Raw genomic sequence first — 13,971 nt, 5'->3', positions numbered from 1 at the left:
AAAGTACCACAAACACAGCCATAGAGACATGCATTGCAAAGTAGGCCCACAACAAAAAGAAGCTGTAATGGAAAAATATTGTTGATAGGTTGCTTAAAAAATCCATCAAGAACATTTTAATTATATGCAAAATACAGAAAATGGGTTTGGAGTGGGGGCGGGACGGGGAGGGAAATCTTGGCAGTGGGTCAAGGGATTTTATTATCACAGAGGCTAATGACTAATTTAATAATAAATTAAATAAAACTTTGAAAATTATACCTATCTTTGGCATTTTATTATTATAATAGTGAGTAACTTATTAACAAATATATCTTTAAAGTCCTAGATTCACTACTATACAAGTGTCCCCCTCACCCCCCACAAAAAAACAAAACAAAAAAAAACCCCAATAAATAACAGTAAATAGCATGACAGTGGACAGAAAAACCTTGGCCCACTGCCAAGATCTAGGCCTGTTTGTTTGAATTAGGCATTCTTCAAAGGTTTAATAATGATCCAACAGTCCTGTTGGGTTTATAGTGGTTCAATGATTGATTAAAGAACTGATAATTTTATTTATGCAATATGAGCCCTGGTCTGAAACACTGAAGAAAACTGGTTAGATAATTTGAACTGAATTTTAAAATGACATGTTCACAGAATGTTTTTATAATTGACATGGCATAAATAGATTAAATTAAGTTAAATTGTTCTCTATCTTGTCTTATTAAGATGTTAAAGAAATTATTTTCAGATCTTTGTTTGATTGATTATTGATATGAGTCGCGCCATGGGAAAACCAACATAATGGGTTTGTGACCAGCAAGGATCCAGACCAGCCTGCGCATCCGCGCAGTCTGGTCAGGATCCATGCTGTTCGCTTTTAAAGTCTATTGGAATTGGAGAAACTGTTAGCGAACAGCATGGATCCTGACCAGACTGCGCGGATGCGCAGGCTGGTCTGGATCCTTGCTGGTCGCAAACCCATTATGTTGGTTTTCCCATGGCGCGGCTCATATGTTTGTTGATTATTGATGTGTATGTTTACCAGTATTTAACTGAATATAAGATTACTGCATACTCTGTACTGTATTTTATTTGTGTCATTAATTTGTATGTCTTTATTTGCATTAGATTTATTTCCATTTTTTATCCATTTTGACAAAATATGTAAAACTTTATTATTAATGATGAAATAAAGTGATCTTTTTCGAAAGATAATGTTTAAATTTTTGCTTACACTGGTGAAGTAAGGGGTATCATGAAAACATGTCTACAGTTTCATGTGGCTCTTGAGGCTTTGAGATCTATAACATAAAAGGAGCTGCTCTCCAGATTTTGGCTAAAAATGATCTTTCTTTAAATTTGAAGTTTGATCATATTAAGAACATTATAACACGAGTTTTTGTTTCTAATTTATCTTAAAAATACAAAACCAGGAAAAACAAGTCTGAGTGGAAAATCAAACTGGGGCCGCATTGGCAATTAAAACTTTCCTACTTTCATGACCAATACACCAAGGAGGAATTCCTTTCTTAACAACCTTTAGAAAAGCTGTATAATTCAGGCAGTTTACCTTAAGTATCCTGTCACAAACACTTTTTATGGAAAAATTAGTAAAACCAGCTAATTCTCGTGTGTTTCTATAACATATAATCTGTCAGTAAACAAGTTTTAAAGCCTCCTTAAGAAAGATAGCAATAATTTCCTAATTTTAAAAGTTGTCGTACAGTCTGGAGGTCAGTGTGTTTTTAGCTCACCTGTCACAAAGTGACAAGGTGAGCTTTTGTGATCGTGCAGCGTCCATCGTCCGTCCGTCCGTCCGTGCGTCCGTGCGTAAACTTTTGCTTGTGACCACTCTAGAGGTCACATTTTTCATGGGGTCTTTATGAAAATTGGTCAGAATGTTCACCTTGATGATATCTAGGTCAAGTTCGAAACTGGGTCACATGCGGTCAAAAACTAGGTCAGTAGGTCTAAAAATAGAAAAACCTTGTGACCCCTCTAGAGGCCATATATTTCAAAAGATCTTCATGAAAATTAGTCAGACTGTTCACCTTGATGATATCTAGGTCAAGTTCGAAACTGGGTTACGTGCCATCAAAAACTAGGTCAGTAGGTCAAATAATAGAAAAACCTTGTGACCACTCTAGAGGTCACATTTTTCATGGGTCTTTATGAAAATTGGTCAGAATGTTCACCTTGATGATATCTAGGTCAAGTTCGAAACTGGGTCACGTGCGGTCAAAAACTAGGTCAGTAGGTCTAAAAATAGAAAAACCTTGTGACCTCTCTAGAGGCCATATATTTCACAAGATCTTCATGAAAATTGGTCAGAATGTTCACCTTGATGATATCTAGGTCAAGTTCGAAACTGGGTTACGTGCCATCAAAAACTAGGTCAGTAGGTCAAATAATAGAAAAACCTTGTGACCACTTTAGAGGTCACATTTTTCATGGGGTCTTTATGAAAATAGGTCAGAATGTTCACCTTGATGATATCTAGGTCAAGTTCGAAACTGGGTCACGTGCGGTCAAAAACTAGGTCAGTAGGTCTAAAAATAGAAAAACCTTGTGACCTCTCTAGAGGCCATATATTTCAAAAGATCTTCATGAAAATTGGTCAGAATGTTCATCTTGATGATATCTAGGTCGAGTTCGAAACTGGGTCACGTGCCATCAAAAACTAGGTCAGTAGGTCAAATAATAGAAAAACCTTGTGACCTCTCTAAAGGCCATATTTTTCATGGGATCTGTATGGAAGTTTGTCTGAATGTTCATCTTGATGATATCTAGGTCAAGTTCGAAACTGGGTCACATGCGGTCAAAAACTAGTTCAGTAGGTCTAAAAATAGAAAAACCTTGTGACCTCTTTAGAGGCCATACTTTTGAATAGATCTTCATAAAAATTGGTAAGAATGTTTATCATGATGATATCTAGGTCAAGTTCGAAACTGGGTCACGTGCCATCAAAAAGTAGGTCAGTAGGTCAAATAATGAAAAAACCTTGTGCCCTCTCTAGAGGCCATATTTTTCATGGGATGTGTAGGAAAGTTGGTCTGACTGTTCATCTTGATGATATAAAGGTCAGGTTTGAAACTGGGTCAACTGCGGTCAAAAACTAGGTCAGTAGGTCTAAAATTAGAAAAATCTTTTGACCTCTCCAGAGGCCATATTTTTCAGTAGATCTTCATGAAAATTGGTCTGAATGTTCACCTTGATGGTATCTAGGTCAGTTTCGAAACTGGGTCACATGCAGTCAAAAACTAGGCCAGTAGGTATAAAAATAGAAAAACCTTGTGACCTCTCTAGAGGCCATATTTTTCATGAGATCTTCATGAAAATTAGTGAGAATGTTCACCTTGATGATATCTAAGTCAAGTTCAAAACAGGGTCACGTACCTTTGAAAACTAGGTCAATAGGTCAAATAATAGAAAAACCTTGTGACCTCTCTAGAGGCCATATTTTTCAATGGATCTTCATGAAAATTGGTCAGAATTTTTATCTTGATGATATCTAGATCAATTTCAAAACTGGGTCACATGAGCTCAAAAACTAGGTCACTATGTCAAATAATAGAAAAAACGACGTCATACTCAAAACTGGGTCATGTGGGAACAGGTGAGCGATTCAGGACCATCATGGTCCTCTTGTTAATATATGTAATATTTTGCAGTTTAAGCAATGTTTAACTTTTCAGAGCCACCTTGGCTAGTTAATAGTAAGTAAACCATGTCGAGTGTAGGACAAAATCCCCTGCGGACAAAACCCCCTTCGCTCATTTTTGCATAGGCGGAAAAAAAACATCGTTTTTACAAAGAGGACAAAATCCCCTTTGCTGAATTTTACAAGGAGGACAAAAACCCCTTCATGTTTTTTACAAGGAGGACAAAATCCCCTCGCTTTTTTCACAAGAGGAACAAATAAAACGTGAAGTGCCCGTGTTTTGTCCTCCTTGTGAAAAATGCGAAGGGGGTTTTGTCCGCCTTGTAAAATTCAGCAAAGAGGGTTTTGTCCTCCTTGTAAAAAAGATGAAGGGGGATTTGCCCGCCTATGCAAAAATGAGTGAAGGGGGTTTTGTCTGCAGGGTATTTTGTCCTGATCCCAAACCATGTCATGTATTATGCCCCCTCCCCCATCTGATAATGTATGGGATCTAAATGTAACCCATGACCTACTATGTTTGTGTCCATTCATTAGTTTTTCTGCATATCCTGTCTGGTGAAGAGTTTTAACATGCTTGGCTTAATCTCAGAATAACTTAGTATAAATAACCTTTATAACAAGCTGATGTACCACACGCAGGACCCAGAACCCTACCCAAAAGGTCAAGCTCACAAAAAAATTTCTTGTTCCCTTTTATTTTAAAGACTGATAGCACACATTGCTCACATAGGAAGATGAAAGATTCTAAAAGGTCAGGATTGCACTTTTAGATCAAAGATTTATTGTCTGTTTATACACATAAACTTGAAAATTTTATACTGACATAAACTGTATGTAATAATTATTCAGATATGAAATTTGGGGGTAATATACCTTTAAAGAAACTGATAAGTATTGCCCTTTAACTTCATTATGCATGCATAGGTGTTTGGTTTACTTGGCAAAAAAACATTTTCTTTAACTAGACAATCATATATTGCTCAAAGATATCAAAGCTCAAGTTCTCAACTTACATGTCAAAGATTATGTTGTTTTGAGACCATTTTGTAACCTTTGTTTTAGTAGATGGATACTCAAACAACTTGGCACAGGTATTCACATACTAGTAAATAGACCATGTGTCTTGTGCAAGACCTAGACCCATAAATATAATAAGATAATGTGTCACATACAACATCCTGGTTACAGTTAAGGGCCATTTAAGATGTGTTATCAGTTAGCAATGAGTGTTATTAGTAAGCAGTGTGTGCTTTCTGTGAGTGATGTGTGCTATCATTGAGAGAAGGTTCCACCAATGAGCAGTATTTGCTGTGTGTGCTGTCAGTAATGATTGCTACCAGAAATGCAGTATTACTGGTATCACTTAAAGTGATGTGTGCTACCAGAAAGTGACTTGAGCTACCAGTAAGCGATGTGTGATACCAGTAAGCGATGTGTGCTACCAGTAAGTGATGTGTGATATCAGTAATTGATGTGTGCTACCAGTAAGTGATGTGTGCTACCAGTAAGCGATGTGTGACACCAGTAAGTGATGTGTGCTACCAGCAAGTGATGTATGCTACCAGTAAGTGATGTGATGGTGTGTGCTACCAGTAAGTGATGTGGTGATGTGTGCTACCAGTAAGTGATGTGTGCTACCAGTAAGTGATGTGTGCTACAAGTAAGTAATGTGTACTACCAGTAAGTGATGTGTGCTATCAGTAAGCGATGTGTGCTATCAGTAAGTGATGTGTGCTACCAGTAAGTGATGTGAGCTACCAGCAAGTGATGTGTGCTACAAGTAAGTGATGTGGTGATGTGTGGTACCAGTAAGTGATGTGTGCTACTAGTAAGTAATGTGTACTACCAGTAAGTGATGTGTGATACCAGAAATTGATGTGTGCTACCAGTAAATGATGTGTGCTACCAGTAAGCGATGTGTGATATCAGTAAGTGATGTGTGCTACCAGTAAGTGATGTATGCTACCAGTAGGTGATGTGTGCTACCGGTAAGTGATGTGTGCTACCAGTAAGTGATGTGTGCTACCTATAAGTGATGTGTGCTACCAGTAAGTGATGTGTGCTACCAGTAAGTGATGTGTGCTATCAGAAAGTGATGTGTACTACCAGTAAGCGATGTGTGCTATCAGTAAGTGATGTGTGCTACCAGTAAGTGCTGTGTACTACCAGTAAGTGATGTGTGCTACCTATAAGTGCTGTGTGCTACCAGTAAGTGATGTGTGCTACCAGTAAGTGATGTGTGCTATCAGAAAGTGATGTGTACTACCAGTAAGCGATGTGTGCTATCAGTAAGCGATGTGTGCTACCAGTAAGTGCTGTGTACTACCAGTAAATGACATGTGCTACCAGTAAGTGATGTGTGCTATCAGTAAGCGATTTGTGCTACCAGTAAGTGATGTGTGCTACCAGTAAGTGATGTGTGCTATCAGTACGTGATGTGTGCTACCAGTAAGTGATGTGTGCTATCAGTACGTGATGTGTGCTACCAGTAAGTGATGTGTGCTATCAGTACGTGATGTGTGCTACCAGTAAGTGATGTGTGCTATCAGTAAGTGATGTGTGCTACCAGTAAGTGATGTGTGTGCTACCAGTAAGCGATGTGTGCTACCAGTAAGTGATGTGTGTGCTACCAGTAAGTGATGTGTGCTACCAGTAAGTGACGTGTGCTACCAGTAAACGATGTGTGCCACCAGTAAGTGATGTGTGCTACCAGTAAGTGATGTGTGCTACCAGTAAGTGATGTGTGCTACCAATATTAAGTGAGCATTTACTGCTACCAATGAGCGATATGTTCTACCAGGGAGATTAATCAATTCTCGCCTAAATAAGACTTTAAGAAAGCTAAACTTTCGATTCTTGGCAATATAACATGATTCCAGAAAGTTTCCAGTGCACAGGAACTGTTAATTTCATAATTCTGTCTAATTAGAAATCATTTAACGTACACATTGATAATCAAGAGAAACGATTTAACTATATTTTGCTTTAACTGTAACCAGTAAGTGATGTGTGCTACCAGTAAGTGATGTGTGATATCAGTAATTGATGTGTGCTACCAGTAAGTAATGTGTGCTACCAGTAAGTGATGTGTGCTACCAGTAAGTGATGTGTGATATCAGTAATTGATGTGTGCTACCAGTAAGTGATGTGTGCTACCAGTAAGTGATGTGTGATATCAGTAATTGATGTGTGCTACCAGTAAGCGATGTGTGCTACCAGTAAGTGATGTGTGCTACCGGTAAGTGATGTGTGCTACCGATAAGTGATGTGTGCTACCAGTAAGTGATGTGTGCTACCGGTAGGTGGTGTGTGCTACCAGTAAGTGATATGTGATACCAGTAAGTGATGTCTGCTACCAGTAAGTGATGTGTGCTACCAGTAATTGATGTGTGCTACCAGTAAGCGATGTGTGCTAACAGTAAGTGATGTGTGCTACCAGTAATTGATGTGTGCTACCAGTAAGCGATGTGTGCTAACAGTAAGTGATGTGTGCTACCAGTAAGTGATGTGTGCTACCGGTAAGTGATGTGTGCTACCAGTAATTGATGTGTGCTACCGGTAGGTGGTGTGTGCTACCAGTAAGTGATGTGTGCTACCAGTAAGTGATGTGTGCTATCAGCAAGTGACGTGTGCTACCAGAAAGTGACGTGTGCTACCAGTAAGTGATGTGTGCTACCAGTAAGTGATGTATGCTACCGGTAAGTGATGTATGCTACCAGTAAGTGACGTGTGCTACCAGTATGTGCTACCAGTAAGTGATGTGTGCTACCGGTAGATTTTGTGTGCTACTGGTAAGTGATGTGTGCTACTGGTGCAACCAGTATGTGCTACCAGTAAGTAATGTGTGCTACCAGTAAGTGATGTGTGCTATCAGTAAGTGATGTGTGCTACCAGTAAGTGTTGGGTGCTACCAGTAAGTGATGTGTGCTATCAGTAAGTGATGTGTGCTACCAGTATGTGCTACCAGTAAGTAATGTGTACTACAAGTAAGTGATGTGTGCTATCAGTAAGCGATGTGTGCTACCAGTAAGCGATGTGTGCTACCAGTATGTGCTACCAGTAAGTAATGTGTACTACAAGTAAGTGATGTGTGCTATCAGTAAGCGATGTGTGCTACCAGTAAGTGATGTGTGCTACCAGTAAGTGATGTGTGCAACCAATAAGTGACGTGTGCTACCAGTAATTGATGTGTGCTACCAGTAAGTGATGTGTGCTACCAATATTAAGTGAGCATTTAGTGCTACCAAGGAGCGATATGTTCTACCAGGGAGATTAATCAATTCTTGCCTAAATAAGACTTTAAAAAATCTAAACTTTCGATTCTTGGCAATATAACATGATTCCAGAAAGTTCCCAGTGCACAGGAACTGTTAATTTCATAATTCTGTCTAATTAGAAATCATTTTGCGTGCACATTGATAATTAAGAGAAACGATTTAACTATATTTTGCTTATTTTATGGCATTATTGGGAATTCAGAATTCGGCAACGATCAAAAATTTTGCCGACGGTGACATTATATACCTTTTTCATGATTCGCCGGGGCTGTGACTAAGCAGAATATCACTAGGCAAATAAACAAAAACACAACACAAAGTTATGTTCGTAAATCTTGTTTATCCGCAAGCCCGAATAATAACGTGTACAAATCTAAAATACCATTGTTCAATTTATCTATTATTGGAGATTTAAACTACATTGTATTTGTTTGGTACTCGAAACGAATATAAAGCCTGGTCAAAGATAATAGATAGGATTATACATTGCCATTGTGCCAGAGGATTAAAAGCTTGTTTGAACGTGTAGGCCGTACTTTTATTATACCAAATTCACAAACACACCTGATAAACTATTGATCTCGATAAGGCCAACCATAAATTAGTTTTTCATGCACACACTTTTTTCATCTGAAAAGGTTACCTAGCGCAGCGTATTAATAGGTTTTTCACTGACACGAGAAAATTTACATTACATGAACATCTTCATAAATTATGTAGTCATGGAAAAATTTTGTTCTCTTCTAAAATGTGGAGCAAAGATACGTCAATTTGCTACCTTCTTCCAAGTTGTATGCAATTCATTGCTATGTTCCTAGGTCGATCGCTATCGCGATAGATCATCTTTATGCTAATTGGCGAAATAATGTTTTTCTCGGCTAATATTTCAACGCAGTCCCTTGTATATTTTGTTTCAGAAAGTTCGTTAGTTCATTTGATGAAATAATCGTAGTTCTGAAAAACATACTTCTTTTGCTGTTGTTTAATGACTGTAAAAAGAGACCTGTACTTATAAGGCATTTCATCCACGCTGCTTATACTGTGGCAATATTTCTGTTCAAGCAACGATTATTCTATCCGTTTTTCTTACTTATTATATCTGTTTTTCGTGCCTTGCGCAATATATATTAACAAAAATACCCAAAATGTATCCAAAAATCAGTAATCTTTTATTCATTTCAATGGAAAACAAGGGTGATAATATATTGAAAGGTAAAAATGTAGTGTCTACATCCCAGTAAAAGGTTACATAGTGACGGAAGATATTATACAGAAAGCATGACAAATTTTACAGGACAGATTCGATACAAAACCTTTTTAAATATATATACAATATATAACAAATAAATTGAATTTATTCTTCTTTAGTTATTGTATCAAAACCCCTTATAATATTGATTACCTATTTGAAAAGCTGACAGTTGGATATGCAAATCAATACATTATACATAAGAGTATAACCTAACAATTGATCGGGTTTGCCAAAAGTTTACTTAACTTAACGGGTTTACTTAAAGGCAATCGTGAAACATCGGGTATTTCCGTATCCTAGGCTATGCCTTGTTTTCCATCACATGACCGAATCTTTCCAATAAACATTCAGTATTTTTCATTTGCTAGGCAACCGATCAACAGAAGGACTATAAATACCGCAAAATAAACGCCGCATTTTATCTACAAGTATTTCTCACGCCGACACATTACGTCCTTTGTGAGTTAATATTCTTCGCTTTCTACAAGCAAAAGAACTAAACATCAATCATGGTAAGTGGATTTTCTTCGATTTATTTTTAAATCTAAGGTATTTGTTTGTTTTATTAATACTGAAATCTTTTTATTTATTAAAATAAAACGTGAAGTTTCGGTTATGATAGTTAATTCCTCTGGATGTTAATTTACTTCTTACTCGTATTTAATACATTCATAGCTATATGGAGAGAAGTTATATATTCAAGTTTTTGATAGCTTTAATTACTAACATTTCTCGAATCTTGATTTATTGTAGACGCTACAATTAATGACAGAATTTGAAATTAGCTAATTAAGGAAATGTATAGGGTACTGATCCGTACCTCTTGAATCGAATCCGTACCTCTGGACAGCCTGCTAGGGGTTTTCTAAGGGTATCACCTTTTCCCAGACATCTTAAATTTTGTTGAAAATGAAATAATTACAGATACTAGCGTTCGCTCTATTGTTTACATTTTCTTTTGAAGGAACACCAAATCTATCAGGAGGAATAGCATTGGCACAGTTATTTTAAGATTAGACTAAACTAATGTTATATTGCGATGTGACAAACGTTTTGAAATAATAATTAGGGTATTTATGTTTTCCATGTATTTGGTGACTATTACGAGATTTCACAATCAGTTCCTTTTACTCGTGGCGGTTATAATTGCTTTAATATAAAACAAATTGTTGCGTGCCGATCTTTAAATCATAAATTGGTGCATATGCCTTGTCATGCCGTAAAGTATGTTTTCAACAATCTTTTTTTTCCTGCTGAATTTCATTCAAGGTTTCGATAAGCTTCTTAATCTTTTACCGACAGTTTAGTGCACTATAAATTAATCACACGGAACAGCGTGTTCAATTATGATCGCTGATATCTGTAAACCTAGACGAATATTGATTAAGCCTTATTTGATATTTGATCTTCAACAAAATTCAAGATGTAAATAACCATAAATGTCCGTACCCCTAACAAGAGGCACTGATCCGTACTGCTAAAAGTAGTTTATTGCTTTCCGTTATTGCCGAGAGCAACAAATAAATACAAATACAAACAAATGAAAATTAATTAAGTTGATTTTACTAATTTTTCCATTCAAAGTCAACGGGTACCGAAGGTAAACTGCCTTTGTTATAAACTTTACGACCGATTTGTACAAATTCATCTGTAGTTATTTGGGAAGAGGGTACGACAGTAATTATTGCCAAGACAACCCGGGCTCGATTCTCGACTCGTTCCTTTTTTCTTGATTTAGTATTAAAAAATAGTTCATATAAAACAGAAACTCAAGTTCTGATATTCATAATACGACCAAACCTCAATTTTAAGGAACGATTATTTTAGTCAAAATCTAATTACAGTCATTAGAAGGTCAGTAAACTCGAGGATTTAGTCGCATGGCTACTAGTATCCCGTATTTGCACCATATCAGTATATTACTACCTGTCAAATAAACAATTTACTTCCCTTTAGCACATATCATTGAAGTACTTCCTGCTATTGTTCCGTATCTAACAATCGTTTCAATGAGAATAACTTTGATTCTGTCAATAGACACCGTTATGTACATTGTGCATTTTTCTGATTTTGCGCTTTAACTAGTGTCTTTTAACAAACAAGCTGGATTAATTGCTGTACTTCCTACGCGCTAATTATCCACCACGCATGCTGTGGTTTTTATTATGGACAGAAGATCAATATCAGTGTCCTGTACATTCTTTTTGAGTGACCTTTTCTGCATACAAAGAAGCAAAGTGACCTTTACACTCTTTAAACTGGAAATTTCCTGACAAATTCGAGAAAATTATTTTATAACTTTTTTTATCCGCGAATCAGTCCGCAAACATGAATTGGTGCGAAAAACAAAGTTAACAGTAAACAAATATATATAAAAATTCATTGGTATAACTTGACGATTCATATGTTTCTTTTACAGCGTGAATGTATCTCTATCCACGTCGGACAGGCCGGAGTCCAGATCGGTAATGCCTGCTGGGAATTGTACTGTCTCGAGCACGGTATCCAGCCTGATGGCCAGATGCCAAGTGACAAGACCATCGGAGGTGGTGATGACTCTTTCAACACCTTCTTCAGCGAGACCGGCGCTGGCAAGCACGTGCCAAGAGCTGTCTTCGTCGACTTGGAACCAACTGTAGTCGGTACGTCTAACTGTATAATTCATGTTTATCTCTTCTTTCTCAATGTTAGGCAAAAAGGTCCAACTGTATATTTTGCGTTTTTTATTTGCATTTACTGAAAAAGTTTCTAGCCAGACAGTGCTATTGATTGCGAAGGATTACAAATGACAGATATATCTTCTGTGCAGAAATTTTCGTTTGGCTGATTTATATCTATTCCTTCATAAAATGATTTCCCATTTAACCATAGGTCTGTATGAAATACATCATAATTTGGACAGCTTTATGAAAATAATAGACTGTAAAATTGGACGTTATTTAGCTTGTCTAGTACTATCCTAGTTTTCATTTTCTGTCTTCAGATGAGGTTCGTACCGGCACCTACCGTCAGTTGTTCCACCCCGAGCAGCTCATCACCGGCAAGGAAGACGCCGCCAACAACTACGCTCGTGGTCACTACACCATTGGTAAGGAAATCGTCGACCTTGTCCTCGACAGAATCCGTAAATTGGCTGACCAGTGTACCGGTCTTCAGGGATTCCTCATCTTCCACTCCTTCGGTGGTGGTACCGGATCTGGATTCACCTCCCTCCTCATGGAACGTCTCTCAGTCGACTACGGAAAGAAATCCAAGCTGGAATTCGCCATCTACCCAGCTCCCCAGGTCGCCACTGCCGTCGTTGAGCCATACAACTCCATCTTGACCACCCACACCACCCTTGAGCACTCCGACTGCGCCTTCATGGTTGACAACGAGGCTATCTACGATATCTGCCGTCGTAACTTGGACATCGAGAGACCAACCTACACCAACCTGAACAGACTTATCGGCCAGATTGTCTCCTCCATCACTGCCTCTCTGAGATTCGATGGTGCCCTCAACGTCGACTTGACTGAATTCCAGACCAACTTGGTACCATACCCACGTATCCACTTCCCTCTTGCCACATACGCCCCAGTCATCTCCGCCGAGAAGGCCTACCACGAGCAGCTCTCCGTTGCTGAAATCACCAACGCCTGCTTCGAGCCAGCCAACCAGATGGTAAAATGTGACCCACGTCACGGCAAGTACATGGCTTGCTGCATGTTGTACCGTGGAGACGTCGTCCCCAAGGATGTCAACGCCGCCATCGCCACCATCAAGACCAAGAGAACCATCCAGTTCGTCGACTGGTGTCCAACTGGTTTCAAGGTCGGAATCAACTACCAGCCACCAACTGTTGTACCAGGTGGTGATCTCGCCAAGGTCCAGCGTGCCGTGTGCATGTTGAGCAACACTACTGCCATCGCCGAGGCTTGGGCACGTCTTGACCACAAGTTCGACTTGATGTACGCCAAGAGAGCTTTCGTCCACTGGTACGTCGGAGAGGGAATGGAAGAGGGAGAATTCTCTGAGGCTCGTGAAGATTTGGCTGCCCTCGAGAAGGATTACGAAGAGGTCGGAGTTGACTCCGTTGAGGGTGAGGGAGAGGAAGAAGGCGAGGAATATTAAACAGTTCCGAGCTGACATTTCACGTGCCGTCTTGTGAACATTGAAAGCGAAATATGTAGATGTATAAACTTTTATTGTCGATAACTTAATATTTTTAATTCCAACTATGTGGTATGAAATAGTAAGTGATAAATTCAAGCATTATATATCAGCATTATTCTAAAACAATATAGTTGTTATTTTTGTATAACTCTACCGTTCACATGAAAGAAAAGGTTAAAATACCGAGGAAATAAAAAAATAATAAAATAATTATTGTTTTTGTCTATAAATGAGTAAGGGTTATGGGTCCCGTATTCAATCTGGAGTCAGAAATAGGTCTCGTTTTCAGGGACCAAACATACTTTGTTAGTGTGTGCGATGCCCTTATTATAAAAAATGTTGAATTTGTCCCAGCCTATCTCTTAAGTGTTAAGTGGGATTTCAATTTGGTAGATACCAATCATGGTTTTCGGAGCGTTTAGATAATTTCCACAGGATATTAAGATATTCCCGAAAATATGATTATTTTAGTTCTACAAGAACGCTTGAAATATTTCCTGTTTTTAGCTCAACTATACGAAGTATATGGAGAACAATCCTACTCAACCTGGCGTCGGCGTCGGCGTCCTTCCGTATCCCCACCTTGGTTAAAGTTTTTGTACACTCTCTTTTTTTTCTCCTTATATCTGTAATTACTT

At 38.3% G+C, this 13,971-nt stretch overlaps 1 protein-coding gene across 1 annotated transcript; it reads left to right on the top strand.

Annotated features, from left to right (window-relative positions):
- The first annotated feature begins 9,529 nt into the window (after positions 1 to 9,529).
- Positions 9,530 to 13,543, top strand: LOC123529738 (tubulin alpha-1A chain). The gene is made up of 3 exons (XM_045310248.2): positions 9,530 to 9,690; positions 11,598 to 11,820; positions 12,162 to 13,543. The coding sequence occupies exons 1-3, from the start codon at positions 9,688 to 9,690 to the stop codon at positions 13,289 to 13,291; spliced, it is 1,356 nt and encodes a 451-aa protein (XP_045166183.1). The 5' UTR covers positions 9,530 to 9,687; the 3' UTR covers positions 13,292 to 13,543.
- The last annotated feature ends 428 nt before the right edge of the window (positions 13,544 to 13,971 follow it).

Source organism: Mercenaria mercenaria, chromosome 13, assembly GCF_021730395.1.
Source record: "Mercenaria mercenaria strain notata chromosome 13, MADL_Memer_1, whole genome shotgun sequence".
In the NCBI taxonomy this organism is placed as follows: Eukaryota; Metazoa; Mollusca; class Bivalvia; order Venerida; family Veneridae; genus Mercenaria; species Mercenaria mercenaria.
The sequence above is the reverse complement of the archived record's forward strand: the minus strand, read 5'-3'. Positions and strand labels throughout refer to the sequence as shown.

Excerpts from the sequence above, each read along its gene's own strand:
- LOC123529738 (XM_045310248.2), top strand. Across the intron at positions 11,821-12,161 it reads CTTGGAACCAACTGTAGTCG|ATGAGGTTCGTACCGGCACC; the intron begins GTACGTCTAACT and ends TTCTGTCTTCAG.